Raw genomic sequence first — 27,851 nt, 5'->3', positions numbered from 1 at the left:
GTTTGATAGTCGTTTAACAAAATAATTGTAGTTGTCAACCTGAGAAAGCGCTTTCTTTGGGTGTGACTGTCAGTGTAAACAATATGGTCTCAAACAAGAAATGGTGGAATGTTACTTGTTTAAATCAAATTGATTAGAATTTCTCCTCTTTTTGAATTACAAGTGACAAAAACATTGAAATATATATTTATTTTAGGATTATATTGCATGTTGATTGTACAAAGCCTGTTTTCAGATCTAACTGGAATGAAATCAAGGAGGTATTTATTAGTTGGATTCTGTTGCAAAACATTATGCAACGGAAACCATTGCTGTTTCTAAAGGACAAATTCAGGTAGGTCCCTCCACGTTTGATTACGTTTGCTTCCATTTGCTTCTTAGAGTAAACAGTAAACTGTTTCCGTTGCAAAATCTGACTAATTAATACACCCCAAGACTCAAGTCAAATACAGGGTGTGTTCAAAATCATGGCACTTTGGTCCATCTGTTTCTCATCCTATCAGCTCAGTTCAGCTGCTCTCGCCTTGACTCATTTTTAAACCACTCCAAAACAGTCTGCTTGTTTTCCTTCACCCATTTAATGTTGGCCTCAGTTCTCTCAGTGGCTTGCTCTAGGGCCCTGATTGCCAAATGCAGTTCTTCCACATCATGGTCGGTCAGGAACTGCCACAGCTGCACAATAACAATCAGGGAAAAGTTTGAATTAGGGCGGAAACCAGTAATTACTCAAAACTCAACTCCCACCAGCTGAACCTAGTCTCTCATCCCCAGACATTAAAAATCAATCACTGCATTCAAGGCAGAGGAGAGGTTTGTGACTCAGATAGCGTTGTGGGCCTTGCCTGTTACCAATAGGGAGACGCTCACCTCTTCAAGCTCAAAGTCAGTGGAAAATCTCTGCGTCACTCCATCAATCAGGTTGCCAAGTGACATGATCCCTTCTTCGTACCTGAGGAGGAGAGTGGAGGAGAGGGGTGAAATGAGCATGTTTGCTCAGCAAGCAGTTTGATAGAAGCCAATTTAGATGACTGCCTGGCAACTCAGTGGCCTTGTGGTTAGTGTCCGCCCTGAGATTGGAAGGTTGAGTTCAATCCCTGCCAGAGTCATACCAAAGACTGTAAAAATGGGACCTGATGCGTCTCTGCTTGGCACTCTGCGATAGACTAGCATCCTGTCCTGGGGGTGTACATTAAGCTGCCTCAAGCTACAGAAACAGGAAATGGGGTCCTGCCCACTTACTGGCAACTCCAAACAAATAAATTAGAGGTGATTTCCTCTGATTGGCCAAGGAGACCTTTGTACCTGACTTGTTTGACGGGTCTACACTTTTCTTATTGGTATATTGCTTGAGGTTTATTTAGGTGATTTTTACACTTTATGAAACACCATACAAAATAATTGCTAATAAGTTATGGTTCCGTTATTTCAGTTGGAAAGGAACTTGGTCCTCTGGCTTGTTTGTCTTAACATTAGGCCTTGCTATATACAGTACTTAACAACAGAAAAACATACTCCAAGCTGATGTAGTTCCAGTTTGCGCGTACAAAATTCCAGGCTATTGCTTGTCCTGCCACATTCCTGGCTATGTAGCTGATGGTAGAAACGGCATCCATTTTTCTTATCTTGTCAGGGTTCAAAGTGTACTCAAGGTATCTGCAAGATGAGAAGGAAATGCCAAATAAATGGTCTTTGCACAGCAACTAAATTTTATATCCCGAAAAGGGTGGTACGGACGGAAATCAATCTAACCTGTTCAGGAGCCAGATCTTCCTTGTGCATGAGAGGGCATATCTTAGTTTGTCTTTCTCTGTGGCTGTGGTGGCATTCTCAAACTTGCCCCAAGCAAATTCCCATTCCTTCTCTCCCCCAGCAGCTATAGCTTGGCAGTAGATGGTGGCCTTCAGGTTAGGGTGTATACTGTGGCAGTGAGGACAATCAAAGAGAGAAACAGAATCTGGTCATTACAGTTAAAAGGATCAATACACTCAATATATCCCAAATTGCATATAACATTTTTGGTATTAGGTCATTGAATTAATCTCATGCATATTTCAGTTTATGTGTTATGTTTTATGAATGATATGACCACCCCATTCAACTGTGAAATGCAGTAATAAGTACAGCATGAACTAGCATGCATCTGGCCGTGTTGGCTTGATGAAACATAATTCCATACCGATTGCTGGTTTTGTTTGTCATCCAGTTGTCAAAGAGCATTTTTGCCATTTCTTGGCACTCTGGAATGTCATTGCTGCATGCGACTGAAATGGCATTAATCTGGTTGTACCTGGGAACGAATAATGACATGTTAATAATATGCTTCAAGTGAGGATGTGTTCAGAGGGTTGCAATATCCAACGAAAATATGTTTCTTACTGTGCAGAATGCTTCTCTGGGACCGTAGAAAACATGGTGAAATTTTCAAAATGTTGATAAAGGCCACCAACTTGCTTTCTTAAGTATGCCTGGAAATAACATAGGAAAAAATACAGTATTACACTCATATTTGTCATTTACATTTGTAGGAATAGAGTTTGCTATGATACAAGGGCACTTTAATGTACAGTATCTTGATTTGATGACTGACCTGCATTGGACCATAGACCTCGGAGCGATCAAACATGAGAATGAAATAGTCCAGGTTTCTCAGTGCTGATTCCCATGGTATGTACTCTGTGTCATTCCAGAGGTACTTGGTAGTTCTCAAAGCCAGTGTCACATTGATATGTTTGGCCCTTGATAAATAAATAAAATACATAATATAAGAAGACCGTAGCCGTCCAAAGAGGATATTAATTACACCAAGAAACTATGATTTCCGTAAGGTCTCAAGCCATGAAAATTAAATCATTGTGATGTGTAAAAAATGTTTATCAGAGTATACATTTTGAAGGAAGTCCATGAATGTATCAGTCTTAGATGAGATTACCTTGCCAAGTTGAATGCATCATCAATAAGCTGTCCCCGGTTGATGATTGGAATTTCCTGAGAATAAATCAAATGAGTTCTAATTATTAAAGTCCTACTCCAGTCTCTTTTTTCACCTCATTGAACACCTGATTTACTTAACAAATGGCACATCTCAATAGGTGGTCCAGGTACGACATGGCACAAGAGGGGCCTTTCCTTTTCCCCCCTCTAGCACTCCTCTATTGTTCCCGTAAGGAAGAGGGAGGCCGATGACGTCACATCAGACCATCATGTCCTACTCCTTGAAGTTTACAGATGTGTTTAAAAAATATGACTTTACTCAAAACATATATTTTGTCGTGCGTGTACTGTATATTACTGTATTTATACTTGTTATATTGTTTTTCAACCGGAAAAGTTCAAAGCTGAAGAGCGTCTTGAAAGCAAACTGCACAAGTGAGCTAGCATATTGTCTTATTTGACTTTTTAAGTGTCATGCTCCATGGTCTGTGATCTGTGGTGAGGGGTTCGAATTATCTGATGCATGCCAGGTGTCTAGCATTCTTTATTGTACTCACCACTGTCCCTCCTACCCAAGAAAACAGAGGTAAATGACTATCGCCATGTAGCACTCACTTCTGTCTTCATGAAGTGCTTTGAGAGGCTGGTCAGGGACCACATCAGCTTGACCTTACCTGACACCCTAGACCCATAACACTTTGCATACCGACCCAACAGATCCAGGGATGACGCAATCGCCATTGCTCTGCACACTGCCCTATCCCACCAGGACAAGAGGATTACCTATGTGAGAATGCTCAGCTTTCAACAACATATTCCCCTCCAAACTCGTCACTTAGCTCAAGGCGCTGGGTATGAACACCTCCCTCTGCAACTGAATGCTGGACTTCCTGACAGGCCGCCCCCAGGTGTTGAGGGTAGGCAACAACACCTCAGCCACACTGACTCTTAACACAAGGGTCCCCCGGGGGTTGCTCAGCCCTCTCCTGTACTCCCTGTACACCCATGACTGCGTGGCCGCGCATTACTCCAACACCATCATTAAGTTTGCCAACGACACGACAGTGGTGGGCCTGATCGCCGGCGGCGATGAGACAGCCTACAGGGAGAAGGTTCGAGCCCTGTCAAAGTGATGCCAGGAAAACAGACTTTCCCTCAACATCAGCAAATCGAAGGAGCTGATTGTGGATTACAAGAATGAGGAGAGGGACCACATCCCTATTGACATTGACGGGACTGCAGTGTAGAAGGTCAAAAGCTTCAATTTCATTGGTGTGCACATCACAGAGGACCTGACATGGTCCAACACAGAGGTGAAAAAGTCGCAACAGTGCCTCTTCAACCTCAGGCGACTGAAGAAATTCAGCATGGGCCCTCAGATCGTCAATAAGTTCTACAACTGCACCATCAAGAGAATCTTGACCGACTGCATCACCGCCTGGTATGGCAACTGCACAGCCCTCAACCACAAGGCTCTACAGAGGGTGGTGCGGACAGGCCAATACATCACTGAGGGCAAACTCCCTGCCCTCTAGGACATCTACACAAGGTTGTGTTTGAAGAAGGCCCGGGAAATTGTCAAGGACTCCAGTCACCCGAGCCAGGGACTGCTCACTCTGTTACCATCTGGCAAGCAATATCGGAGCATTGGGTCTCGGACCAACAGGCTTTGAGACAGCTTCTACCACCAGGCCATCAGACTGCTGAACAGCTAACCCTAGCTGTCTCCTGCACAGACCTGAGCCTTAGTGACCATTTGCACCGACTCTCCACACACACACACAACCATCCATAAACAGACATACACTAGCAACACGCAGTCAATGCCGCTGTTCTATTATATACTATTTATTCAACTGCGTGACCAAGACACAACCCACTTTATATCTGTAAATATAATTGTAGTGTAGATAGTGGGAGGGGGATGGGGGGTGAACAATAAACAGGGGGTTCCAGGGGTAGTCCTCCCCCAGAATGTTGTTGTTGTTGACATTTTAAAATGCATTTCCTGCAATTCTACACAGTTTGACATGACTTACTGTACCTCTCAAGGGGTATAAGGAGGGGTATTTTGAAAACAATATAAGTGGAAGGCCCCACAACCTCAAATTACTGATTACTGATTATTTTCTTGAAAACGTCCAGAATTTCAACACATTTTGCCATGGGCAGATAGAACAATCGGCAGTTTTATAATGCTTCTCTACACATTTTGTCATGAGGCTGAGATAAAATGTTGCAGTTTTAAAGCCATGGGGTTAAGTAATTGTCCAGTGAAAACTAAAAAAAATGCTTGCCATTTCCTCATAGAGGATGATGTCACCCTCCTGAGGAGGATGAGCTGGCTAATCAGTGGTCTACTTGCATTAATATTTTTTAGGACTGCCCGCACCATTCTGTTTTTGGGGTACGCCCACACCATTCCAACACAGAAAATCTGCATTTTAACATACTTAATAATGATTTCTTGGAAGGAAAACAATTTCACTCATATTGTAATTAATTATGTGTCATATTTCATAGAAATCTGGAAACACTGGGCAGCTACTTTAAAGCTAATTTCCTGCAATTCTACACATTTTGCCATTGCTTATGACGTATTCAAATGCTACAAAAAACTGATTGGGGGGGGAGAATTGACCTGTTCTGAATATTGTGGGGATATTCCCCCCCCATTCCCGTGGCAATTTCGCCTATGAAATACAGTCATACTTGACATAGCACAATCATTATCTATACTGCAGAACCTATTGTGTATACAGGGCCGGTTCTAGCCTTTTGAGGGCCCTAGCAAGACCCCCCCCCCCCTTCAGCTTTGAAGCAGATTTCCTGCAATTCTACACATTTTGCCATGATTATGCCATGTTAATGATATCTGAGTGAGAGTGACTAACAAAATCAATGGAGGCCCCCTGGAGGCCCCTGGGCACGTGCTGGTTAGACTAATTTACCAATTAAAAAATTGTTAGCCAACATGGATAATTCAGTGATTGTCAGCGACTGACATAGCAAGAGAAAAATTACTGTTGCACAATCTACTATTCAACAGTAAATTGATACCCCAACTGAGGAGGGGGGGGGGGGGGGGCTGTACTGCCATTTTGAGGGAGCTAGCACACAAGGCATTTTCCTGCACCTTTTAAACCTGCTGTAAACTTAACATGACAAGTACATTTGATTTGAAGAATGTACTCACAAAAACCTTGACCAGCACATTCTCTCCAAATATGTCTTACCATAACAAAACATTACCTAGTCTTCTTAGAATATGCTACATTGTTTATTTTGGATCAACAGGCTGCTTTGATAAAGCACAGGCACAGTTTTCTAGGCACTTGCCATATATAATGTGCTCTGTTTTGTGTCTGACTTGGACTGTATGGACAACACTGTTCCACACAAATGAGGAAGACTTACGTGAATATTAATTTCCAGCTGAGAGAGCAGTCTATCCCAATTCACTGGATCATAGTTGACTCTGAAATATCCCATACAGTTGATGTTGGCAAGCACCCACTTGCCATCTTCAGACAGGAAATCTGGCATCAGCACTGTTTAGCAAATTCAGAACATGAGAGTTACAATGTGCCTTAATTAGGTTTTTATTGACAGAACTAATGACTAGCACCATTTAATTAGTTGGGTTTGCTATTATCATACATTATATTTGCCATGTTCAGTCTATCTATAATGGAGAATTACTGTACATAATATAGCTCATCAGATCATCTCTCTCAATTAGCCTGGGGACGAGGTTACTCAAGGTGATACTAAGACAAATATTAACAATTGTACATGTATATTCAATGAAATACTCCTTACCTTGACCTTTTTTATCCAGTGTAGCTATTTTTATTGGTTCACCTTCCTTCTTCACTCTGATTGGAACATGCCATTCAAAACTAATGAAAGAGAACAAGTTTTAAAAATATATATGGGCATAATATTATGATCTACAGCTATATTCACATATGCTAATAAAATACTTAATTGTTGGCCTAATTCATTACAATGTAATCCAATTAAAACTGGAATAATATACTATAGCAACACTTAATTTGAAATGATAACTGTTATTGTCATAAACATGTCATAACTGAATGTCAAGGCAGTGCCATTTTGTATGTATTGGAAATGGTTATGACATATGTTACAACTAACAATTTTAGCAACAATGTTTAGGTGAGTAAGCAACATAAGCGGTTATGTCAACATATGTCATCACTGTTTCTGATGTATGAAAAATGACATCCTATGGCATTCATTATGTCATATTGATGATAATAGTATGATGCTGTTATGGTTTATATTTCAATTAAAGTGTTACTCTAAAACTGTTGAGTGGAAATGTCTGTCAGAGTACTATAACAACAATCCATTACTATAGCAACAATCCAAAGTCAGCCATTTGGGCATCTAATTCTACATGGAGGGGACAATCAGTGGTTCAGGAAACCTGTTATATTTGTTTTCTCACTCTGTGATGTTTGACATAGTGCAGGACTTACTCGTAGTCAGAGGTTTGATTTTGGAGGAAATGTTGTTGAGAAACTGCCCCATTGGTGGTGTTGATGGTGATGACTGGGTAACCCATTTGCTTTGTCCAAGTGTCCATGACTTCAGCAACTTTAATGTGGCTGCTGTCCTCGTCCACCGCCTATAACGTTTTTGTCATTAGCATTTTATACAGTGTATTCATGCCCCTAAAGCATTCTAGAAGTTTTACATGCTTGAAAGAACACAATTACATATACTAGTTTTGTGTTGATATGCCTTCGCAAAACTCAGCTTTTACCTCTTGTAAATATTCCCACAGGTCTTTGTGTACAGTATTACTGTACTGGAAAGCCTGAAGATATTTCTGAAACATTTTGAAACAATAGTATTTACACACACTTACACAAAAAGTTCCCATTAGTTTTGATACATCCATGTGGAAAATTGCAAATATACAACATAGATGTTCCACACACTGACAATAAGCCATCCTACACATTAATGGACAAAGCCGTATGTGTGCGTACTCTCAGGCCATTCAGAAAGACCCTCTCGTCCAGATAATCTGCCAGCATTCTCAGCACAGCTGCCCCCTGAAGAGTGAAGATATGTTAATATTCATGCATCAACTCATTCTATCACTATATAGAACATTCCTGTACAATGTTAAAAATAAACATTTTTGATATCATCTCTCTTCCCCCATGGGGCTCTGTGACAACCAGACCTTGCTGTAGGTGATGGAATCAAAAAGCTGAGTGATGTCACTAGATGTTTGAACATCATCCTCTTTAGAGCTTAGAGGATGGGAGGAGGCCAATGAATCCACTTGAAATACAGTCTGGATGTCATTTAGAACAATCAGATCTTTCTGGAAAAAACAAAACAATCAGAGAGCAAATGAAAAGAGGCCTATTAGAAGTATTACAATTTGCAATCTGACGCAACATATGCAGAAAAAAAATACAGTTATTAATAAGTTATTAGGGACTTACTATGTTCCATGTTGGCTCAATATGATCCACTCCCATATAGGATATATATGTTGCAAATCCCTCATTCAGCCACAGGTCATTCCACCATTTCATTGTCACCAGGTTTCCAAACCACTGAAAACAACACATTTAGGTGCTGTTACAGTGAATGCCACAACAATGCAAGATCATGTTTTTAATTAATTGTAGTTCACTTTACATTAATACATACACTACCGGTCAAAAGTTTTAGAACACCTACTCATTGAAGTGTTTTTATATATTTTGACTATTTTCTACATTGTAGAATAATAGTGAAGACATCAAAACTATGGAATCATGTAGTATTTTAGATTTTACATTCTTCAAAGAAGCCACGCTTTGCCTTGATGACAGCTTTGCACAAGCTTGGCATTCTCTCAACCAGCTTTACCTGGAATTATTTTCCAACAGTCTTGAAGGAGTTCCCACATAGCTTTTCCTTCACTCTGCAGTCCGACTCATCCCAAACCATCTCAATTTGATTGAGGTCGAGGGATTGTGGAGGCCAAGTCATCTGATCGTGCTTCTACACCTGCATTGCTTGCTGTGTGGGGTTTTAGGATGGGTTTTTGTATAGCACTTTGTGACATTGGCTGATTTAAAAAAGGGCTTTATAAATACTATTGATTGATTGATTGATTGATTGATTGATTGATGCAGCACTCCATCACCCTCCTTCTTGGTAAAATAGCCCTTACACAGCCTGGAGGTGTGTTGGGTCATGGTCCTGTTGAAAAACAAATGATACTAATCCCAAATCAGATGGGATGGTGTATCGCTGCAGAATTCTGTGGTAGCCATTCTGGTTAAGTGTGGCTTGAATTCTAAATAAATCTCAGACAGCATCACCAGCAAAGCACCCCCACACCATAACACCTCCTCCTCCATGCTTTACGGTGGGAAATATACATGCAGAGATCATCCCATTCACGTCTCACAAAGACACGGCGGTTGGAAGCAAAATTCTCAAATTTAGACTCATCAGATCAAATGACAGATTTCCACTGGTCTAATGTCCATTGCTCATGTTTCATGGCCCAAGCAAGTCTTCTCCTTATTGGTGTCCTTAAGAAGTGGTTTCTTTGCAGCAATTCAACCATGAAGGCCTGATTCACACAGTCTCCTCCTGAACAGTTGATGTTGAGATGTGTCTTTTACTTGAACTCTGAAGCATTTATTTAGGCTGCAATTTCTGAGGCTGGTAACTCTAATGAACTTATCCTCTGCAGCAGAGGTAACTCTGCGTCTTCCATTCCTATGGCGGTCCTGATGAGAGCTAGTTTCATCATAGCGCTTGATGGTTTTTGAGACTGCACTTGAAGACATTTCCGTATTGACTGACCTTCATGTCTTAAAGTAATGATGGACTGTCGTTTCTCTTTGCGTATTTGAGCTGTTCTTGCCATTATATGGACTTGGTATTTTACCAAATAGGGCTATCTTCTGTATACTTGTCACAACACAACTGATTGGCTCAAACGCATGAAGAAGGAAAGAAATTCCACAAATTAACTTTTAAGAAGGCACACCTGTTAATTGAAATCCATTCCAGGTGATTACCTCATGAATCTGGTTGAAAGAATGCCAAAAGGGTGCAAAGCTGTCATTGAAGAATCTCAAATATAAAATATATTTAGATTTGTTTAAAACCTTTTTGGTTACGACATGATTTCATGTGTTATTTCATAGTGTTGATGTCTTCACTATTATTACACAATGTAGAAAATAGTAAAAATAAAGAAAAACCCTTGAATGAGTAGGTGTTCTAAAACTTTGGACCGGTAGCGTATATTACATTTAGAAATAGTATGTTTTAGTTTTTGTACCTGATGGGCAAGCTCATGTGCAATAACTGTGGCAATCCACTCTTTGTTTGATGTGGAGGACACCCCTTCCTCATATAGCAGAGCTGTCTCACGATATGTTACCAAGCCCCAATTCTCCATGGCACCTGCACTGAAGTCTGGTAGAGCAATTTGATCTAAAGTAGACATAAAATAGGCAGCGATGGAAAAAGTACCCTATCGTCATACTTGAATAAAAGTTAAGATAACTTAATAGAACATGACTCAAGTAGAGGTTGAAAGTCACCCAATAAAATTCTACCTGATTAAATGTCTGAAAGTATTTGATTTTAAATATACTTAAATATCAAAAATGTCATTTAAAAAATATACTTAAGTATAAAAAGTTTTTAAAAATCCCTTTATTAAGCAAATCAGACAGCACTGTTTGATTTTTTTGTATTTATTTACTAAGCACTCAAAATGTAAAAGTAGTACTTTAAAGTATTTTTACTTAAGTACTTTACACCACTGAAAATAGGTTATTTTAATTGAATTTCACAACATAATCAGTATTCTTCTTACATTGTTTTAGACAGGTTATGTATGGAGTAAAGAATTAAATTGATTAGATGGATTTTATGACAATTCATCTTTGTTGAACACTTGCAATGTTATGATTTACTCATGCTTATTTTACTTTGTTATGATGCAATCATGCCATACATACCTAGCTTGCTCAAAGGATAATTCATTTTGAATACTCCAGGACTCTCATAGAACGCCAGTATATTTCCAGTGATACTTGCAGCATACTTTGCCTGTCCAGCTTTTATGGCCTCTGGTCGAGCATATGTCTTTAACAAACCGAAGAGTAAATAAAAATGTGAGTTTTAGTATCATATCAATATGATTTGGTGAGTAAAAACATCTCTACCATGAAAATTAGCAGTGTAGTCTAAACTGAATACATTTAAATAGTATAGCGGTTTGGATGGAATCTAGAGAGAATTTGTCATTTACAACAGTATTAACTTTCTTTGATATTGCTAGTGAAATACAAACCTTTTCACAAGTAATTTTGTTGATATAATACACTACTGCAGTTATGATTCAACAACTATAGCTACATACCTTAATGTCAACTCTTTCATGTGTAGATCCTATGGAATCGAAATCAGACACTGTGAAAGCTAAGAGGTAAGTTGACATTTTCTTAGTCGTTTGAAAGCGAGTGACTTCCCAGGTCTCTCCATCGATATCCTCAAGGGTTGTACCTAAAAGGGATAAAAAAGACTCACTGATTACTTGAAGACTTTGATAGTATGAAAGGGAAGAGTTTTGTTTTGACACTCGTCACACAATAGTATCTACAGTAAATGCTCAATATAAGCAAAAGAAAAGGCACAGTATATGCATGCATTACCCTCATAATCTGTGAATTATTGTTTACAAAAAGTAATGCATTTAAAATTATGAATTTAATGAGAAGTCATAAATGTATGTCTACATTTTTTAATATACAGTTTTGCATATTGTTTTCCTGACGGACTAATTTCAGTATTGGGAAAGTTAATTTTTGTAGTTGTTTTGGCTCTGTACTCCAGCACTTTGGATTGATAGTGATACAATGACTATGAGATTAAAATGCAGACTGTCAGCTTTAATTTGAGAGCATTTTCTTCCATCAGGTGAACCGTTTAGAAATTACAGCATTTTTTGTACATTGTCCTCCCCTTTTTAGGGGACCAAAAGTACACAAATTCACTTGTGTATTAAAGCAGTCAAAGTTCAGTATTTAGTCCTATATTCATAGCACGCAATGACTACACCAAGCTTGAGACTCTACAAATGTTATGGATACATTTGCTGTTTGTTATGGTTGTTTCAGATTACTTTGTGCCCAATAGAAATGAATGGTAAATAATGTATTGTGTAATTTAGGAGTGTCATTTACACTTTTATTGTACAAAATAATATATTTCTAAACACTTCTACATTAATGTGGATGCTACCTGAATGAATTGTGAATAATCATGAGTAAGAAAGTTAGATGCACAAATATCATACCCCCAAGACATGATAACCTCTAGCATTTTGGGGGGGGCGGGGGGTATGATATTCGTGCGTCTGTAACGATGTCACTCATTATTATTCACGATTCATTCAGGATTATCCGTAAAAATGGTAGCATCCACATTAATGTAGAAGTGTTTCGAAAGATATTATATTCTTATTTACAATAAAAGTGACTCCAAAATGACACAATACATTATTTACCAGTAATTACGTGCTATGAAAATGGGACCAAATACTTCACTTTTTACTACTTTAATACACATAAGTGAATTCGTCCCAATACTTTTGGTCGCCTAAAATGTGGGGACTACGTACAAAAAGTGCTGTAATTTCAGAAAATACCCTCAAATGAAAGCTGACAATCTGCACTTTAACCTTATAGTAATTTTATAATTTCATTGTCATTGTATCATTACAGAGCCAAAACAACAAAATTGGCACTGTCCCAATACTTCTGGAGCTCACTGTACCTGCAGGAATTGTCCAACAGTAAAGTGGCCCCGAAAATCCTATGGAATATTCTGCAGGACATCTTATTCCTGCAGGATATATACTGTATTATGCAGGATTTTCCCTGCAGGATTCCTTTATAACCTTTTTGTAAGGGTACACAAGAATGTGAGGCGCCTTTTAGGTGGCTTAACATTCCCTAGTATGACAATAGTATGAAATGTGCTTCTCACCTATGATTTTCCCATTTGCTAGTGCTGTTGTGCCAGGCCTATGGATGAGAGAGACTCTAAATGTAGCCTTCATGGCTGGCTCATCGAAACAAGGAAATACTTTCCTGGCGTCGGTTGGTTGCATTTGGCTAGTAGCGATGAATCTGTGTGGAAAGTATTTGTTGAAAAATAGGATAAATATTACAACTGGAATTGAATAACAATGAATCAACAGCAATAAAACACAGAAAATAGTTACTTGTTAGTTAATTTTGATTCAATTAGCTTCTTTCAGTATTTCAAATGATCCATGCTTCCAATGTCTATGCAGCTGCAGTATGAACTGTGATGGACATTTATTGCAATACAGGACTGTAATTGTAAAGCCACTGAGGAAGTAACAATTTGTCTCAAATGAGTGTCCTAATCTTTTCAAGGAATGAGCAGCAAAGCTGTTGCTGAAGTGAACAGAGGAAAAATATGCAACATTCTCCCAGGGGGTCTTTTTTATAATAAACACTTTTAAAGTTGAACATATAAATATGAGCCAGGACTGGACAACTGCTGGGTGATTTGATATGACAAGAAATAAAGAAATATAGTCCCATTTGTAGGGACATGATGTATACATCTGTACACATGTCCGCTGAAGAAGCCACTTTGGGGTCTTTTTTTAAGAAATTGGAATTCCATCTGTAAGCAAATCATGTTTTTTTTAGGGAAAGAGTGCAATAGAATACAAACCATGAGGAACTTTGTATTTGATCTCTGTTCAAGCATGTAAACTAGCAGGTCACTGATTTATAGCATGGAAACGATCACATATTAATATGCGTCAAGGTGTAATGACGAGGTGGTTTCAGGTTGTTTTCACTACTACTACTAATTCATTTCAAGGAAGCACTGCATATTAAAGGAATAAGCTACTGCCTGACCTAACCTGTGAGGACTTATGAAACAGTCCTTATCTTTCCTGCCAGACTCCTAAATGTAACCATATAACAGTCTCTAACAAGAGGTCTGACCTAATGACACAGTAGGTAGAGCAATGTGTCTGCCTTGTAATTGCAAGGTCTCTGGTTCAAGCCCTGCTCTGGCTGTCCCCCTCAATTACTACATCGGTGGCAGAGGGGCAAATTATCCCATAGTATGTCAGGCCTTCGTTGGATGTGCCTCTGTTTTAGTTGAGGCATACAGAGTGTTGTGCCTCATGATGATACAGGGGAAGTACGTATCCTCCCTGTCAAGAAGTTTCAACTTTAAGGTTCAGGAGTGTGCTTACCTTATTATCAAAAGGTCACTACACTATCACTTGTAAATTGGCAACGTAATCAGGCCTTTATCAGACAGAGAAAGCTCTATCCCAACCGGAGCACTGTTTAGGGTGGTGGTTTGTGATCAATCCAGTTATGTAATGCAATTAATAATGCAAACATCAGACTTGTACAAGTTATACCTTTCATCAAGTTCGACGATGATCGTTTCATTCCCAAACCACCTGTAAATGGGTTTTCATACAAGTCAAATCTAATTTCCATCTCACAGCATTCCTTTCATATAATTTTGACAACAAATCTTTGATATTTTTAGTGTCTCAGCAGTTATCAAAGAAAACCTTACCTTTCAGTGTCATCCTCTTTGCTTTGCCCTTTTTTGTATGAACTCATGTAAAAACCAGCCAGATCATCAAGGAGTTCCCCCTCAAATGCAGTAAAGAGACTGTAGTTCCCATCTTTGACTAAAACACTGTCTAGTCCAATCTCTAAGAAGTTGCTTTCATTACTATACAGTATGGTGTTATCAACTTTGATGATCTTTCCCTTATCAAGATCTGTCACCTTTACAGCAGTCACATTCTGTTCTTTACTGTGAAGGACGATAGTTTTGGTGTTCTCCACACATCTAAAATACACAGTGGAGTTTCCAGTGAAGACGAGAGATTGATTGGTAGTGTTGTTCATCACGATGTAGAGGTGAGGCTGTAGTACGATGTCATAGCTCTCTGGAATCAGGTTTCCAGGGAGTCTCATGTTGGGTGGTGGTCCAGTTGGATACGGAGTAGTGGAATTAGGTGTTGGTGGTGCTGTAGGTTGTGTCTTGATTCTTTCATTCTCATACACAATAATCATTGTAATTATTCCACCAATAGATGAGACAGTCAACACCACTATGGCTATGGCCAGGAACTTTGAGATATACACCCCTGTGGCCATGTCCAGTCCTTCTGGAAGAGCCTCACGCCTCCTGTTGTGTTGGTAAAGCTTGGAACTCGGAACTGAACTTGAAGCTGAACTGAGCTGCCTTTAATTGGCTCTATGTCTCTATCCGACCTCCCATAAACATGCAGATCGCTATGGGGATTAGCTAACCAGTTATTGCTCAGAGATTTAGCATGAACTTGCCTTTTTCAGTAATACTCTTTGCTTGCAGAGGTCGATATTCATTCAAATGAAATCAGTCAGATTGTTCTCCCACACATCTGGCATTGGTTATCCTCTCATACCATCAACCCTGGGTTAGGTGAACCTCAAACGGGAATGCTTTGAAACCCAAACATCACACGCCTCACAAAAAGTGATACATACTTTATATCGCGTGAGCTCCTCTCAAAAGAAAAAATTTCCTTTAAAAGCAAGAGAAAAAGCATGTTGGCCCTCTGGTGTCTATGTTGATCCTCGCGGTTCTAAGTAATGATAGAACCAGCTGTGTGGGACAGCAGCAAGCGCTGCAGCCCTCTGAGTCCTCAAGAGTTCTTTACCCGTTTCCAATACAACCTCTGAGTGCACTGACAGGTCTGTGTCCCACCAGCACTGGATTATTATGCATTCAGGGGAAATTAGGAGCATGTGTTTGTGTGAGGAGGGTGTGTTCTAGGGGAGGGGATTTAGGACATAATTATTTGGAATGCCCCCCTTCACCACACATTCTTTACCTCAAAAAGAAAAATAATGAAAATGGAAGTAAAGGAACATTCTAGGATATTGGATCTGCGACAAGTGATTTTCCCCCCAACACCAACTAACATAAATAGAGCAGCAAAAACTTTACATGGGTCCTTTAATGGATCCGTTTTATTGTAAAATCACAGCAAATTTGTTTTATATCAACAAAACAATGACAAAAAAGGAAATGTCAGGATACAATTCAATGATTTGTTGGAATGTCATTATCTAATACCCTCCATAAATAGGCCTAACTACATTACTGGTTACAAACTAATTAATGAGAGCGCAAATTATGTTTTACCAGTTCAGTTGCAAATTACACCTATTGAGAGAAATCTTCATGGTCAAACAAAAACATTAAGGATAAGGACCTCATGGTTAAGTGAGGCACTGCAGCATCACTAATTCTATTCTTGAAGTAATACATATGCGTTTGTTTACCCTACAAACAAGTGACCCCCCAAAAATACCTGACAACATGTCAAGTAAAACCTGTTACTTCACACAAAGGCAATTTTCCATGGAGTGGAATAAGTTGAAATTCTGAACATTCAATGTATATTTGTTACAATTATTTTAACAGAGAACTATTGTTTCAATATCACACACAAGGAATCAATGCAAATGTTTATCGTGGAAGATCTAAAGGCTCATTATATTCCTTCACTCAAGAACAGCATATGAAATATGAAATCTGTATATACAGTATGTGTATTGTTTTTAGTTGTCAATGGTGTGAGAGAAATATTGGACCAATTAAACATTATGATTGATTCAGCTTCTTCAGTAAACTAAGAAATAAGTTAAGAAAAATATTAAAAAATGTCTGATGGATGGTAAAATCAAATACACAATCCTTTTGTGCAATTGAATGGTGAAGGAATAAGCTAAAACATTCCAGCCACCATTGGAATGGACCCTGATTAGCCTAACTACGCTGCATTCCTGATAAGCTGTACTGAATTCCAACAGCTTATGATTCCGTCTTGTAATAGCATTTTGTTTACCAGAGCCAACTGTCCAGGTGTTGGAGACAATAACAGGACTGCTGGAGGATAGATGACAGCTCTCTGTAACTCTGCTCTCTCCAACCAGGAAGCAGTCGCTCATTGTTAAGGGCCTGTAGCCTGGGGGTCCCCTCTCTTAGAACCTGGTACAGACAGGGCCATCTGCTCTGTATCCTAAGCCTGGTTCGACGGTCTAAAGTAATGCCGCGGACAATCTTTTTGGCCCTTAGCTCCCGTAATGCTGGCAGATTAAGACTGGAGAAGACCAGACCACGACTAGGCGATACATCCAGGAACTCTAGAGACATGGACTCCAGCGTGTAAGATATGCCAAGGTTTCGGAGTGGCACCAGGATATGCAATGTCAAGGACTTAAGGTTGGGCAGTGACTTGGTCAGGGTCTGCAAAGTGCTTGGGCTTACTCCTTTGAAGACCCAAAAGTACTTGAGTTCAAGGACACGGAGGTGCTGGAAATGAGTAAGGAGTGACACTGATGTCTCAGACCAGTCAAAGTGCAGGCGCATCTTGGTGATCCGAGGGCAGCTGTGGGAAAGTTTTCCCAGTAACACCTGAAAGTTAGTGACCTGGTCCATCTTGATCTTGGTAATGCTGTCATGGTGGGAATTGGAACCAACCCGCAGGTCCAGTGGTTCCAGTAGTGTGAATGTCCAGTTCAGGTCCAGATGACTGAGATCCCTGCAGTGGACATTTTCCAGGAGGTCGGAGAGAAGCTCCCCCCATTTGTTGCACTGGTCCCCCAGGTCAAAGCTGGCTTTTAGGGTGAGCAGGCTTGCCCCACGGGATATAAGGTGGTGGGTGTAGTGCTGAACCCATGCTTTCCAACGCTCAAACTCTCGGTTGGACACCAGCAGTCCTTCCTGTCCAAGGTGGATCACCCCACGGCGAGAAAAGTCTGCCACTCTCCAAAGCTTCCCTGATCGCACAAGGCAACTCCAACTGGAGCATACAAGTGCAGAATTGCACTTGTCAACCTCACTCAGGAAGGAAAGCACATGCAGCTGGCATTCCACCGGCAGAAGATTGAAAGGAAATAAGTCATCCCCTGCTTTTGCCATTCTTCTTCTACTGACAGGGACAAGAAGCTTCTTCCTTGGGGACATGGTGTTCATTGGTGGAGGACAAAATCCCCACCAGGATAAGTCTGATTTAATTATGCCATATACATTCTGGTCCAGTTCTTCCCAAGTCTGAGAAAGATAATCAAGTGTTTGTCAGTAATCATCTAACGTTATAGTATACTATATACATTATATTCTTAACCAAACAATTTAACCAATGCATACATGTCTGGTTACTGGTATCATATGTTATATTATGTTAATTGCATAACACGCATGTTCCACAGAATGTGTAACGATACAGAGCGTTTGCTAAATATTTGCTGGCTAGGTAGCTAACCTGTAGCAAGAGAGCTTGTAGACAGACAGACAAATGACACCAACATCGTAAATGTTGTGCTTGTCATCGATGTGGCAACGAAATAATGGAACAAATATGTTTCGTTTTTCAATCTGCTCTAAATCTAAAGTTAAATACCAACTGGTGTGTTGTGCTAGCTAGCGTTATAGTTAGTTATACATTTCACGTACCTTGTGATGATTGTATGCAACAAAAGGAAGAGAAGTAGCTATTTGCTAGCAACCGTGGTCGTTTTTTCTTGTCGATAATTATGTTTAATTACATAGGTTACGGAGAATAAATGTCTATAAGAACAATTTATGTAAAGAAAGTATTGGTTAGCCAGCTAGCTTACAAGGTTAACAGCTGAGTTGTTGTTGGAAATGTCGTCATCAAACCGCGCGTCAAGGTTCTTAAATGTCCATGGGTTTCAAGTTTGAGTAAGCAATGCGCAGGCTAATGTTATTTACATTTATAGGGCATTTATAAAGCGCCAGGTACTGTGATGGTTTTTGTCTACAACAATGAAGTTAGCTTATACAACAGTTATTAAACTACATGCAGTCCTTGGTTTATCTAACAAACTGCCGTAAAATCAAACAATGTATATGTGTATATGTCCAGACAAGCCCCCCCCCCCCAATCTTCGCCTGGCCGCCATCTTCAATTTTAAATGTTTGTTTTCTCTGACGTTTAAACTAATGGTATTTCTATTTGTTCAGATCTCGGATTGCAGGATGAATCACGTAATAGTACAAACGCTTGAATAACAAAGTGAGTATTTTAGACAGTTTGTCTTATCAGCGACACTTTTTTTACTGATATTTCATGGACTTTTTTTGTGGAACAATGTTAGCTTACTAACGTTAGCAAGCTAGCTAGCAATTGTTGTTGTGGTGTTTTGCTGTAGCATTCGCTTGTTATTATTTAGCTAGCTAAGTGAGAAGAACACACTTTCAAAAGCAGAGCAAGTAACGTTAGTACTAATGGCATGTAGTCCTAACTTCTGGCTATTTAATTAGATGTGAAGCCTCTGCTAGGTAACCAGAAAACGCATAGCCTCTAAATCAGACCTCATGAGTCATGGGGGTGTTGGCATGCTAGCCTAACGTTAGTTACCCATTTATAATCTTTCAGGCATTAGTTAATTGATTCTTGTGCCACATTACACTGGCTAGCACGACCCTATTTCTGCAGGTGCATTGCTTGTTTTGCCTTTCGAGAAAGACTAAATTAATAACCACGATGAAATGCAATGCTATGGAAACTCAAAGTTGACAAGCAACCACAAGATGGCATCATTTGATAAGCCATGAATTAGCTAGCTACAATCCGTTCAGGATCTCTGTTAGTTTTGTGGTGCCCCACTTTCTGCTTAATTTATTTGCTTACAGTGCCAACAAGTGCATTGCCTACAAATCTTTACTCTCAAACCTGTTTGTTTCTTTGTTTAGGTCCAGAATGCATAGTGCTAAATTATTGTCTATATCAACAGAAGATTAAACCACGCTAGCCTCCCCTCATCCTCACTCTGCAGATCTTCAAGCACAGATTAGAGTATATGCGCCTGACTCTGGCGTAATGAAGTAGATGGGGGAATCAAAGAACATGGTGTTGAATGGCAGGCGGCATGGCAGCAGATTCTCCAGTGATCTATCCATAACCTCGGCCAGGTCGCTGCGACAGAGCAAGGGCTCCTTTAGAAGCAGGAGATGTAGTCGACGTAAGTGCTTTCCTTTGGCAATGCTCACCACACAATTACAGAACCATAAGTGACCCCTTTCAGCTTCATAAATAAATTACACTGCAGTTTTTCCTGATTTTTAAATGGTTTAATTGTTCAAGTTTTTTGTCTCTCCTCATCTCCTCCCTCTCTCACCTCAGGTGTCAGCAGTTCTGCCCTAGAGGCAGAGAGACGTCATACCCCATCATCTGGTATGACTGCAAAAGAGCTCTGTGAGAATGATGACTTGACTACAAGCCTTATTCTGGACCCCTACCTCGGCTTCCAGACCCATAAGATGAATCGGAGGTTTGTTTCTTTCTGGCTCACAATTGTACACATTTGTCATATAATGACTTGGGCATAGGTAAGCAGCCAAAGTTACGAAATTGACTGTCTATGGTGTACTTTTAGGTTTCGACCTGTCAAGGACCGACATAGACAGTTGAAGGAGGTGCTAGAGTGCTTTAAAAAACATGACAACCTTGAGAAGGCCTTCCTTGCCTTGACTGCAGGGGACTGGTCAAGACACCACTTTCCGCACAAGACGAAGGCACAGGGCAAACTCTTCAAAGAGCATGTAAGTTATCTAGAAATATCCATTGTTGAGCAAAAAGCATGAACCATCAAAACGAAAATGTTAACACTATTTTTTTGTGTTTTGGCAGGTTTTTGTCTACCTACGAATGTTTGCAACGAACAGTGGGTTTGAAATACTTCCTTGCAATCGTTATTCCTCTGAGCAGAATGGAGCCAAAATTGTAGCAACAAAAGACTGGTAAATATCCAAATTAAATTGTAGTAGTCTGCATTTAGTTATAACAAAATGTTGCACTAAGTATATAGTCATTTTTACAAACTCAAATATTCCTTATTCGCATTATCCCAAGGAAAACCAACGATAAGATAGAATACCTGGTGGGCTGCATCGCTGAGCTATCGCAGAATGAGGAAAGTGTGTTACTGCGACATGGAGAAAATGACTTCAGTGTGATGTACTCCACCCGCAAGAACTGTGCTCAACTGTGGCTGGGACCTGCAGCCTTCATCAACCATGGTATGCATACCCATGCACTTGACACCAACTGTATCTGCCTCATTCAACACACATATACTATAATTAAAATACCAGTATTAAGAGACTAAACAAATGTTTTCTTGTTTTTCAGATTGCAGGCCAAATTGCAAGGTAAGTAATAATTATGCCTGCAAATCAAAGGTAATATGTAAAAAGGAAGTGAATTGTGGAAATAAATAACACCTTTTTCTGTATATGTTGTTACAGTTTGTTTCCACTGGGCGAGATACAGCTTGTGTCAAGGTTCTTGGGGATATTGAACCCGGAGAAGAGATCTCCTGTTATTATGGAGATGGCTTCTTTGGGGAAAATAATGAACTATGTGAATGTTACACATGTGAAAGGTATCATTCATTTCTTGCTTAAATATCAAACTTGTCGTTACTTTATATGTAGAATAATGAGTCATACATTGACTAGGATTTTGAGATTTCACATCTTTTAAATTTCTACTCCCTCCAGACGAGGTGCTGGTGCTTTCAAATCGAAGACTGGACAGCCTACACCCACTCCAATTATCAACAGCATGTATGGCCTGAGAGAGACAGACAAACGTCTCAATCGGCTGAAGAAACTAGAAGACAGCAAATGCTCTGGCAGTCAGTTGGAAGGCTCTAATATTGATCCAGACTCTCAGGAAAATCATGACACACATCCATGTAAGTGCACCTTTGAGGTTGAGCAGGGATTGACATTAATGGTTGCCCTATTTCCTAGACTAGGTGAAGGGAATTGAGCAGTCACACAAGTTGAGCCTGCTCTGTGGTTGCCCCATTGGGCAACAACCAAAATACAAAGAATTCCAGTAGCCTGAAACTTATCTTATTGGTTCCTCCCCATTGTTTAAGTGAAAGACAGACAATTTAGGTACAGGAAATTCAGTACATTTTCTGTGATAACCAACATACAAAGAATTTGATTAGTGATTTTTCTGCATGCAGGCATTTCTGCATGTAAAAAGCTAGATTACATTTATTTTATTTTTTGTTGTTGAATTTTTCTCCTTTTCTCCCCAATTTCGTGGTATCCAATTGTTTAGTTGTCTCATCGCTACAACTCCCGTACGGGCTCGGGAGAGACGAAGGTGGAAGGTTGAAAGTCATGCGTCCTCCGATACACAACCCAACCAAGCCGCACTGCTTCTTAACACAGCGCGCATCCAACCCGGAAGCCAGCCGCACCAATGTGTCGGAGGAAACAAACATTTGTCCTGGCAACCTTGGCGCACTGCGCCCGGCCTGTCACAGGAGTCGCTGGTGCGCGATGAGACAAGGACATCCCTACCGGCCAAGCCGTCCCTAACCCGGACGACGCTAGGCCAATTGTGCGTCGCCCCACAGACCTCCCGGTCGCGGCCAGTCACGACAGAGCCTGGGCGCGAACCCAGAATCTCTGATGGCACTGCAGTACAGTGCCCTTAACCACTGCGCCACCCGGGAGGCCAAGATTACATTTTCGAAATCAAGTTTTTGTCATGTGCAAAAGTACAGTGAAATACCTGTCTTGCTTAGTCTTTCCCAACATTGAAGTCAAGTATGACAAAAACAAAATAGAAATAAGAAGAACCTGAGAAAGTAAGTAAGCTATATACAGTGTTAGTTCCAGGGTCAGGTAATTTACAATGTGTAGGGATACTGGAGTGGTAGGGTTAGATATGTATAGGGGTAAGGTGATTGACTAGGCATCAGGATATATGATAAGCAGAGTAGCAGCATGTACTGTATGATGATTGTGTTTGAGTGTGTGTGTGTGAGCAAATGAAGTGTGTCAGTTTGAGTATGCATAGAGTCAGTGCAAAAATAAAATAGAAGGGTCAATGCAGATCTTCTGGCAACTAAACAAATACTCCTGAGCTACTATTGGTCAATTATAACACTTACGTGACATGCTGTACTTGTATTAAGAACTGTAACATTTTATGGTACATACTAATATACATTGTAATTGTACGATGATTGTATGTAGGTTGTCCTGTTTCTCAAACATTTGAATGACTGTTCTGACGTTATTTCTTCTTTTCTGTTCACATCTTAGCAGTAGGGAGGACAGCCCGCTCTAGTGTGACAAGGCTCAGTGACTCACAAGCTCTAAGCAGGCAAACTCTGTCCAAAATGCCTATCCCTACCTCATCGTTCAATCAAAGACACTCAAAGAACTCCAACGTGCCAAAGAGGCTAAAATCAAAGTCCATAAAGCCTTTGCTCAAGTTAGGAAGAAGGTGTCAGGTAACTGCCCACAAGTGCCCCATTGAGGTGGAAGCTATGGGTTTGTGCCTTAAAGACCCCACAGAATTTGTCAATAACAGGGTCTCACAAAAGAGAGAGATGGATAAGAAAGGGCCCGTGCAAGTGGTGGGAACAAGGGGAGATCTTGAGCACTATACTGCGAAGGAAAACCATCAGAAATCAGTGAAAGATGTTAATAGGTGCCCTGATGGTTTAGCATGCACTCACAGAACTCGCAGTTCAACCAGAGCATCAGTTGGCACACAGGAGTCTGACAACATTACACTTGAACCAAACTTGCCACCCATCCACTGCGGTGTGGTTAGTAAGACCAAGCCTATGGACCTTGGAGATTGTGTCACAGACAGTCACTGGATGAACAGCTCAAGCCTGGATATCAGCTGTCCAAAGACTGAGAACTGTCACAGATATAAGCAAATGATAAAGCAGGAAGGGCACTCTTTCCGACCAGCATCCCTTCTCAAGGAGGAGGTTTCAGACCTGCACCATACAGCCTGCACCACAGACATAGCTGATGGCAGGAAAGAGCTGCAAGGCCTGCCTGATGGTCATGAGCCCTACAACCTGTCTAAGGGAGACAAGCTTCTCCACCTTGGCAAGGGGAAGAAGAAACAGCAGATTACGCGCTATGATTCCCAGCTGATCCTAGCCAACAACAACTCAGGTGTCCCCAAGTTGACCCTGAGGAGACGAAGGGACAGCAGCAGCAGCAGGATTGAGCCTGGTGATGCAGACCCTGTCAAGTCCTCCAGCGCCACAAAGACCAGCATGAAATTTGTTAAGGACCATCATGCAAAGACCAAGAGGAGTTCTTATGCAGCCAGACTGAGTAATGGGACTTTCAGTCCTGTGGACCACATCCGCTCCTCCAAACATGGCCTCAGTCCTGTGGACCACATCCGCTCCTCCAAACATGACCTCAGTCCTGTGGACCACATCCACTCCTCCAAACATGGCCTCAGTCCTGTGGACCACATCCGCTCCTCCAAACATGTCCTCAGTCCTGTGGACCACATCCGCTCCTCCAAACATGGCGTCAGTTCTGTGGATCACATCCGCTCCTCCAAACATGGCCTCAGTCCTGTGGACCACATCCGCTCCTCCAAACATGGCCTCAGTCCTGTGGACCACATCCGCTCTTCCAAACATGGCCTCAGTCCTGTGGACCACATCTGCTCCTCCAAACTGCATATTCAGCTGCAGCGTGAGCAGGACTGCAGGAGGCTCAGCCAGTATCACCATGGTACTGGGCCCTTCACGGGTATAGTAGAGAGGGAAGCAGGGGAGGTCTTTGGGCCGACTGTAGCAACATTTGGGATGCATGATGACACAGAGGAAGACTCGTCCTCCTCTGAAGAAGAGGATGAAGACGACGTCTCTGACTCTGACCATGAAGAGTTTGACGATTTCATTCCACTTCCACCAACAAAACGCCTCCGCCTCATTGTTGGTAAAGATTCTATAGATATTGATATTGCATCAAGGAGACTTGAAAATCAGTCACGCACAGTCAATGCATGAGCTTTATGGATCTTTATTTGACTAGTTGATTTAAGTCAACAAAACAAAAAAATCCCATGCTGTTGTAAAATGTTAACTATTTTTGTACATGATGGAACTTGATTTGTTATTCATATAGTAGAATGTGTATATTTTACATAGCATATGTGTAAGCCTTTATTTTTATATCTTCAGCTTTATTTTGTACAATTGTTAATTATATTTAAAGCCTTTTCTTGTTTGTGGGGTAAACATGCTAAATTTTGCTTCACTGACATTCACAAGAATGGAACCTTTTGGGAACACACTTGATGTGCTTTTGTCCGCATGGCAGTGTATACATGCATATAAAATAATGTGTTTTATATATTGTTTTGAGAGTTTGAAAGGAACAGAATTGTTTCTTGCTGGAAGTCTGTGAAAATGTGTTTGACTTCCAGTGATTCCTGGGAGCTGGTCTGTGACATTTTTGCCCCATTTTTAATAATTCCTTCATTAATCAAAATGTCTTGGTGATTATGTATTATGTTAACTTTTCAGTTTGTGAAGAGAGAGATTTTCTTTTTATTCTATTCATTTCACTAAGTCACTCAATTCTCAAACTGTATCACTTCTCAGTCTCCGTTTTAACAATCACAAATTAATTACAACTTACTTGGTCTGGCATTGGTAGTGTAGATATTCAAACACTTTGAAAATCAGATTTTTTTCTTTGCTATTTTGTTCACCATTTGTTCATCTGAATGACTTTCTGTCTGCTGTGTGTGAATGATGTGCATGTCTCAACTTCTTAAATTGCTCTTATCATTTTTTTTTATACTAGGTTGATTTTAAAGTCGGTTGTACAACTTTGGTGGACCTGTCACTGTATGCTGTCATTCGTAGGCTACTGTCTGTGGTCTTGATTAAGCTACACTACATGGCCAAAAGTTTGTCGAACATCTCATTCCAAAATCATGGGCATTAATATGGAGTTGGTCCCTCCTTTGCTGCTATAACAGCCTCCACTCTTCTGGGAAGGCTTTCCACTAGATGTTGGAACATTACTGTGGGGACTTTCTTTCGGCGTTCCAATTCATCCCAAAGGTGTTCAAAGGGGTTGAGGTCAGGGCTCTGTGCAGGCCAGTCAAATTTTTACACACCGATCTTGACAAACCATTTCTGTATGGACCTTGCTTTGTGCATGGGGGCATTATCGTGTTGAAACAGGAAAATACCTTCCTCAAACTGTTTCCACAAAGATGGAAGCACAGAATCGTCAAGAATGTCATTGTATGCTGTAGCGTTAAGATTTCCCTTCACTGGAACTAAGGGGCCTAGCCTGAATCATGGAAAAACAGCCCCAGATCATTATTCCTCCTCCACCAAACTTTACAGTGGCCACTATGCATTCGAGCAGGTAGCGTTCTCCTGGCATCCGCCAAACCCATGTTCCGTTGGACTGCAGAGAACATGTTTTCGCTGCTCCAGAGTCGAATTGCAGCAAGTTTTACACCACTCCAGCCGACGCTTGGCGTTGCACCTGGTGATCTTAGGCATGTGTGCGGCTGCTCGGCAATGGAAACCCATTTCATGATGCTCCTGACAAACCGTTATTGTGCTTCCGTTGCTTGCAAAGGCGGTTTGGAACTCAGTAGTCAGTATCTCCTCGGTTGCAAAACTATTTTTATGCGCTTCAGCACTCAGCGGTCCCATTCTGTGAGCTTGTATGGCCTACCACTTTGCAATTGTTGCTCCTAGACATTTCCACTTCACAATAACAGCACTTACAGTTGCCCGGGGAAGCTCTAGCAGGGCAGAAATGTTATTAAATGATTCGTTGGAAAGGTGGCACCCTATGACGGTGCCATGTTGAAAGTCACTGAGCTCTTCAGTACAGGCCATTCTACTGGCAATGTTTGTCTATGGAGATTGCATGGCTATGCTCAATTTTATTCACCTGTCAGCAATGGGTGTGGCTGAAATAGGCAAATCCACTATTTTTAAGGGGTGTCCACATACTTTTGGTCATGTAGTGTACCTTTTTGAGTTGCTTGTATAATGTTGAGAATTACAGTTGAATTTCATATATATGGCTGTGCATTCTATAACTTAATGTATGTAATTCTTAACATTTATCTCCATGTTTAATTGTTTTTCTACCTCAGAAAAAACTGTACTAAACGTGTCCTTATTTCTGGTGAATGTAGTTTATATAATGCAAATCACAAATGCTTGTTTTTATTTTACAGTTTTAAGTACTCAAATTAAAGGTTTCTTCCAAGTGTTTTGTCTTCATGACCTGCTGTGCTAAGCTGCTGTTTATTTGGGACGTTCTCTTTTGTGTTATTTAACTAAGGAAGGAACATTCTGTAACTTTCTAAAAATCAACTTTTATTAATCGCATGCACCGAATGCAACAGGTGTAGACTTAACCGTGAAATGCTTGCTTACTAGCCCATCCCAACAATGCGGAGTTGAAGTTGCAATATGTGCTCTATTTCTATGCTTCCCGTTCTTAAGTTTAGTTTTTGCGTCTTACTTTAATTTTCGTATACCAGCGTCAAACATTTTTGGTTATGGAAAATATATTTCACAGTGGTTTAGATGGTACGTTGATTCTCTACACTATACTTGCTTGTTTTGTCACAACTGAAATTAGGCGAACTATTAGAGTTTTTGCAACCAGACAATGACGGAGTGATTTCTGCATAATATATTTCGTGGTTGTTTAGATGGTACAATATTACATTCATAATAGCTGCCCCCATAAATATCCTATTAATTCACTTATTATAGGTTTTAATCCAAACATTTTATGCAGATGAATGACTAGCTGAGCTGACTAAACTCCACTCCATTGTGAAGGAAGCTTCTGATGCTTTGTGGAATGCAGCTCTGACCACATTGATTCGTCCAAGGTCAATACGCTAACAATAAATGTTAATCATATACAATCACAGATTGCTCATTGCAGTTCTTCTA

The 27,851-nt window shown here is 40.4% G+C and overlaps 3 protein-coding genes across 11 annotated transcripts; 1 reads left to right on the top strand and 2 right to left on the bottom strand.

Annotated features, from left to right (window-relative positions):
- Positions 1–174: 174 nt before the first annotated feature.
- Positions 175–15,936, bottom strand: LOC110520598 (aminopeptidase N). Of its 2 annotated transcripts, XM_021597997.2 has the most exons (21): positions 14,590–15,936; positions 14,426–14,467; positions 12,991–13,133; positions 11,363–11,505; positions 10,959–11,085; positions 10,271–10,425; positions 8,424–8,537; positions 8,156–8,299; positions 7,956–8,021; positions 7,727–7,792; positions 7,440–7,588; positions 6,754–6,833; positions 6,349–6,482; positions 2,930–2,985; positions 2,588–2,735; positions 2,377–2,465; positions 2,177–2,287; positions 1,750–1,917; positions 1,513–1,653; positions 868–949; positions 175–672 (listed from the first exon to the last, which is right to left on the bottom strand). In XM_021597997.2, exons 1-21 carry the CDS (start codon positions 15,180–15,182, stop codon positions 505–507), a joined length of 2,919 nt encoding a protein of 972 aa, XP_021453672.1. In that variant the 5' UTR covers positions 15,183–15,936; the 3' UTR covers positions 175–504. The 2 variants fall into 2 exon arrangements, with proteins under 2 accessions (XP_021453672.1, XP_036831144.1); XM_036975249.1 differs by lacking the exon at positions 14,426–14,467.
- A 73-nt stretch (positions 15,937–16,009) lies between these two features.
- LOC110520650 (F-box protein) lies at positions 16,010–18,078 on the bottom strand. The gene has a single exon (XM_021598074.2). It carries the CDS (start codon positions 18,049–18,051, stop codon positions 16,918–16,920), a length of 1,134 nt encoding a protein of 377 aa, XP_021453749.1. The 5' UTR covers positions 18,052–18,078; the 3' UTR covers positions 16,010–16,917.
- On the top strand, positions 18,020–25,392 carry LOC110520608 (histone-lysine N-methyltransferase KMT5B). Of its 8 annotated transcripts, none has more exons than XM_036975282.1 (11): positions 18,020–18,152; positions 19,063–19,114; positions 19,878–20,063; positions 20,225–20,372; positions 20,478–20,643; positions 20,732–20,841; positions 20,954–21,120; positions 21,233–21,252; positions 21,349–21,485; positions 21,604–21,800; positions 23,176–25,392. In XM_036975282.1, the coding sequence occupies exons 3-11, from the start codon at positions 19,931–19,933 to the stop codon at positions 24,906–24,908; spliced, it is 2,811 nt and encodes a 936-aa protein (XP_036831177.1). In that variant the 5' UTR covers positions 18,020–18,152; positions 19,063–19,114; positions 19,878–19,930; the 3' UTR covers positions 24,909–25,392. The 8 variants fall into 8 exon arrangements, with proteins under 8 accessions (XP_036831177.1, XP_021453715.2, XP_021453707.2 ...); XM_021598040.2 differs by lacking the exon at positions 18,020–18,152 and adding an exon at positions 18,705–18,780; XM_021598032.2 differs by lacking the exon at positions 18,020–18,152 and adding an exon at positions 18,750–18,837.
- The last annotated feature ends 2,459 nt before the right edge of the window (positions 25,393–27,851 follow it).

Source organism: Oncorhynchus mykiss, chromosome 1 (genome assembly GCF_013265735.2).
Source record: "Oncorhynchus mykiss isolate Arlee chromosome 1, USDA_OmykA_1.1, whole genome shotgun sequence".
In the NCBI taxonomy this organism is placed as follows: Eukaryota; Metazoa; Chordata; class Actinopteri; order Salmoniformes; family Salmonidae; genus Oncorhynchus; species Oncorhynchus mykiss.
Note: the sequence above shows the minus strand (reverse complement) of the source record. Positions and strands in the feature narration are given on the sequence as shown.